The sequence below is a fragment of the Palaemon carinicauda genome, chromosome 18 (genome assembly GCF_036898095.1).
Source record: "Palaemon carinicauda isolate YSFRI2023 chromosome 18, ASM3689809v2, whole genome shotgun sequence".
In the NCBI taxonomy this organism is placed as follows: Eukaryota; Metazoa; Arthropoda; class Malacostraca; order Decapoda; family Palaemonidae; genus Palaemon; species Palaemon carinicauda.
In genome coordinates this window covers 61943234-61948233 of record NC_090742.1, presented here as the reverse complement: position 1 = coordinate 61948233, position 5000 = coordinate 61943234, and the positions used below count along the sequence as shown (strand labels likewise).

At 37.0% G+C, this 5000-nt stretch overlaps 1 protein-coding gene across 1 annotated transcript in view; it reads right to left on the bottom strand.

The window, feature by feature from the left end:
* The window catches only part of LOC137657842 (uncharacterized), a 272649-nt gene that overhangs the window by 128129 nt on the left and 139520 nt on the right, over nt 1-5000 (bottom strand). The window contains 5 exon segments of the mRNA XM_068392431.1: nt 1-2780; nt 2783-2974; nt 2977-3168; nt 3171-3258; nt 3260-3470. The exon segment at nt 1-2780 is cut by the window's left edge and continues 192 nt beyond it. Coding sequence (XP_068248532.1) covers nt 1-2780; nt 2783-2974; nt 2977-3168; nt 3171-3258; nt 3260-3470 — 3463 coding nt within the window.

Sequence of the window (5000 nt, the reverse complement as noted above, 5' to 3'; positions counted from 1 at the left end):
CACTTGTGAGGCTTTCTTACCTCGAACTGGTGGTGATGGGAGGCTATTGTCTGAAGTAAATCCATATGATATAGATGCTGCTTTACCACTATAAAATTGCTCTTCAGCTTTGTTTTTCCTAACTGGGACCCGTTGCTGCATCGGGGCACTGGATATGGGGACAGAAGACATTGACTGAAGTTTTTTTTTAACTGATTCCATTGTGTCTTCAGAGGGCACTACAGTGGGCAACGACTGCAAAGATCGTTGCTTTTTCGTGCGAGGACTAGGAATTGGAGCACGTTTGTTTATCCATTCAGGAACAGGATGTGTCTCCTCTGATTTGGGTACAGTCGTTGGTGATGGGGACACAGGAGTTGGTGCAGTTACAGTTACAGGTTTAGAAATAGGTGGTGTAATAAGAGATTGTTCACTTGGAGTCCTCTGGCCTTTCTTACCTCTAGGGCTTGGACGAGGCGGTGCATCTTTTGTTTCGCTAATTTCCCAGTAAATAGGTTCAGACTCGTAATAGTTGTTCCCTGGACCTGCATATCCTGAGTCAGAAGAATTCCTCTCAGTTTCAACTTTGTGTGTTGGAGCAATGGATCCTTTCTCCTTAGGAAATGTAGGTGGTGTTATATTTTTTGGTGCTTTAGTATTATCTGTAACACCAACGTTACTATTAAGTGATACACAGCTAGTTTGAATTGGTAGCACTCCTTTCTTTGGGGCTGTATTCAATGGGGCAGTAGGAGTTGTTGGCGTTAAAGAACCTGTTGAATAACCATACCTTCCTTTCTTTGTTCTGGGACTTGGTTTAGGAGGTTCTTGGCTTCCTTGCTGAACGGAAGCTGGTAAACTTAGCTTTGTTGCTTCTACTGGTTCTTTCACGACTGACGATGGAGTGCAGAGTGGCGAATGACCCTCAACTTCATATATTTTCATTGTAGGCTTTTCTGGGGTTGGAATACCTTTGGATATTAGTTTTTCAGATATTTTCGTAACGCAATTGGCTTCTTGACTCTGGCTACTATTTCTTAATGTACTTTCACTGCTACTACCTGCATTGCTTAATGACTTATCACTGATACAAACAGAGGGCGTTTCATCTTTACTGGGTACAAATTTTGCTGACTCAGTATTACGTGGAGGTTCGTGGAACACAGATAATTCTTGGATTGGCTGAACAATATCTATCTTTTCTGAAACTGGGGGCATCTCCAATTCTTTTGCAGGCAATTGTCCATCATCAGCTGCACTTAGAAAGCTATAATAATGCGTTGATGTATCATCATTTTCCATTCTTTTGACAGCAAGTAGAGCATCTTTTCTTATCAGTAACCCATCTTCCTCAACAAATGGATTTCCTATACCTGGAGATGATTCATGTGATATGGACTTTTGCTCATCAGATTCAATAGGTGATATGTACTCCAAACTCTCTGAAGATCCTCTCCCAACATGATCGATAGATTTCATGGAGTCAGATGATGGCATGTCTGGTGTGACTGTCTTGTTGGTAACATTTTTGCTATCCTTGAATTCTAGCTGTACTGTTGGTGAACTTTGATTAACTGATGAGCTTGTTTTGTCACTTACAATAGCCTGGAAAGCTGGAGCATCTTTTGCATCAGAATTATCTTTAACTGACATCTTGTCCGAATTGTTCAACTCCTCATATCCAATATTCTTATCAGAAGAATCATCCAATGTTTTCGATTTTGATGAACTCTTGAACAGGTAGTCTTTGTTAAATGGACTCAGCCTGCTTCTCCTTTTCTGTCTTTCAGAATTTTTCTCTTCAGACTGTTCTTTCTTTGGCTTGCTATCTGTCTGTTGTGAGAAAATAGAGCCAGCTAAGTTCTTAATGGACTTTGGAATACTTGATGCCGATATTTTCTTCTTCTTACGATTAGGCTTCTGGAGATCAGAAGGAACATCGACTTCACTGGCAGTTATGTTCAAATCCTTAGCTCTGTCATCTTTCTTAGTAGCCTCTGCATTATCAGATAAGATAGCATCACTAGCATCCTCATTATCTGTTGTGTTGATGATTACTTCGTTTTCATACAATTCAAGATCTTGATTCTGAATTTCTCTGATGTGCGGTTTTTTGTCAACTTCCTCTGATAAAGTAGACTCTTCAGCAGTATTCTCAGTGTTTTCTGTACTTGGACTTGAGTAACGATAGTCATCAGAGATACTTGTATTTAATCCTTCCTCTTCCCTGGGAGTGTCGGCTTCATCACTTTCAACATCAGGAGCATTGATGATTATATCTGGGACTTTTGGCATGGCAGATTCAGTCATAATTACATGACTGTCCTTCGATGTTCTTCTGTGTTTTGCATCATACCCAGAATTGGGCGCTTTCCCAGTTAATTTCTCCAAATCTGTTGTACCTTTGCTTAGCTCTAATGCCGGTTCAAAATCTACTGATATACAGTTAATGCCATCTTCTGATTCATCGTGTGAATCTTCTTGACCTGAAGAAGAATTTGTAAGAGCAAAAGGAGTTGAAGCAATATAAATGTCAGTGTCCTTATAAGAGGGTCGCTGTGAATCGATTATTGTTTTATTTGATAACTTTCCCCGGACCTGGAAGACTCTCTTCAAACTCTCTCTTCGAGCAGCATCGTCTTTTTCTGGATCACCCTTTAGCTCCGCTTTGGCATTATATGTCTGCAGGTATTCTTCATAAGCTGCTTCATCATCAACAGGAGCATTTAATTTAATTTCATTACGTCCAGCCCACTTTCCTGGGGGGTCATCAAGGCTGTCTAACCGTATTTCTGACTTACTTTTGGAAGATCTGAATTCTTTGATTTCTGCAACTCTATCCATTTCTCCAAACGCCGCTCTGTATCTTCCTCTAGGCTCTGAACCCAAGCCCGAGCCTTATGTGATCCTTTTAAATCTTCACTCTTCTTATCTTCTGCAGTTGGTAAAGACTTCTCTGGAGACTTTTCTTTGATATTATCTTTCAAAGTTACCTTGACGTTTCCTCCTTGCTATCTTTTGGAATCTCCTTTATCGGCTGATCATCTTCCTGTTTGACTTCAATTTCAGCCGCCTCATAATATGCACTCTCAGGACATTCATCGTAGTCGACACACCAACCTTTGCTCAGATCATTGCGGGACCGGGTCAGAGTCCCTTTGCAGTCAAACCACTGATCACTGTAGTCGGGCATTGGTAAGCGGCCCCGCGAACAAACCTATCGTCCTCTCCTTCGTCAGAATCAATGTATTCTATATCATCGTTAGGTGCCAGGAGTCCCTGGGTTAGGAGAGGGAGGCTGAGGGTCTGATGATGTTCCAGAGTGATCGTGAACGGTTAGAACAATCGTGGGATGTGTTTCCCCAGTGACTTTCTGGGGTTCGTGAATAACTCGGCCACCTCCTACCTTGTCGACCCCATCTTCGTTCTCTAGCTTTAGCAGAGCTAGCTTCACATCTTCTGCAGCTGCTTCTTCGTCTTTAGGATTCACCCTGGAAGAGACAAAGTCATACTTAGTATTTCATCTGAAAAAAGTTGCTTATGTAATAAACGTACACACACTTAAAAATTTAATCATTTAAAGTTACAAAGTATATTTGCTTCATGTTAATTCTAAAGTGACGGCAGGAATAAACTTTAATTAGCTGTCTATCTGTTTAAGAAATAATAAAAATATTAAAATTTCAATCATTTAAGGTTACAAAGTATATTTACTACATGTCATTTCTAAAGGACGGCAGATATAATCTTTAATTAGCTATATTTAAAAAAATGAAAACAAAAAATCTAATCATTTAAAGTTTCAAAGTATATTTGCTGCATGTCAATTTCAAAGTGACGGCAGATATAAACTTTAATAAGCTGCATTTTTTTAAAAGAAGTAATAAAATATACTAAAAATCTAACAATTTAAAGTTAAAAAGTATATTTGCTTCATGTCAATTCTAAAGTGACGGCAAGAATAAACTTTGATAAACAATCAGTTACTTTGAAAATAAAAATAATAAAAATAAAAGAAATGATTAATAAATTTTCTACAGCAATCAACACGAGACAAATATTTCTTGTTAAAATGCTTCAATTCCTTAATACTTTTATCATCATTTTGGACATTCATGGGAATACTCAAATGCTTAACAAAACATTATTAGAAATAATACACACAAGTTTTCTTTTTATATAATAATAATAATAATAATAATAATAATAATAATAATAATAATAATAATAACAACAACAACAATAATAATATTAATGATCATAATAATCAAGATGATGATCATGATATTGATAGCATCACAAGATGTTTTCGTTTTCAATATTCCCCATGAGACTAAACTAATGTAACAATACAAATTTTAAGAACTTTAATTAAACTACACCATAAGAACAGTCAATTCGCCGTTTTGTATGCTTAGTAATAAAATTATCTATCTTCATTATAAATATCTAATGAGCATGCTATTGAATCAACATAATCGCATCAACAAACACAACGAAGGGAAACCCCAAAGACCATTTATGACAGTTACCCATCTAAACATTATTTTCATTTTCTATCAATAATAAACTTACAGAAAATGAGAATTTAGCAGAGACTATAATTATCCCTAACTTGACATTATATCAGAGGATTGACAAAATGTATGGGATTTGAATTATCAAACTATGAAGAGGAGCCAGACCTTAGATGGGGTTGAGATTGGAATGATTAGGAGTTTATCAAAACAGTCAAAATCCTTAAACCTTATCATGGTAGACATCACGAATTAACCTTATTATTATTATTATTATTATTATTATTATTATCATCATTTGCAAAGCAACAACCCTTGTTGAAGAAGCAGGATGCTGTAAGACCAAGGGCCTCAACAGGGGAAAATAGCCCAGTGAAGAAAGGAAATAAACTAAAAGGGAAGCATAAGAACAATATCAACATTAAAATGAATCTTCCACATATAAACTATAAAAACTTCAAAATAACCAGAGAAAGAGAAACAAGATAGAATAGTGTGCTCGAG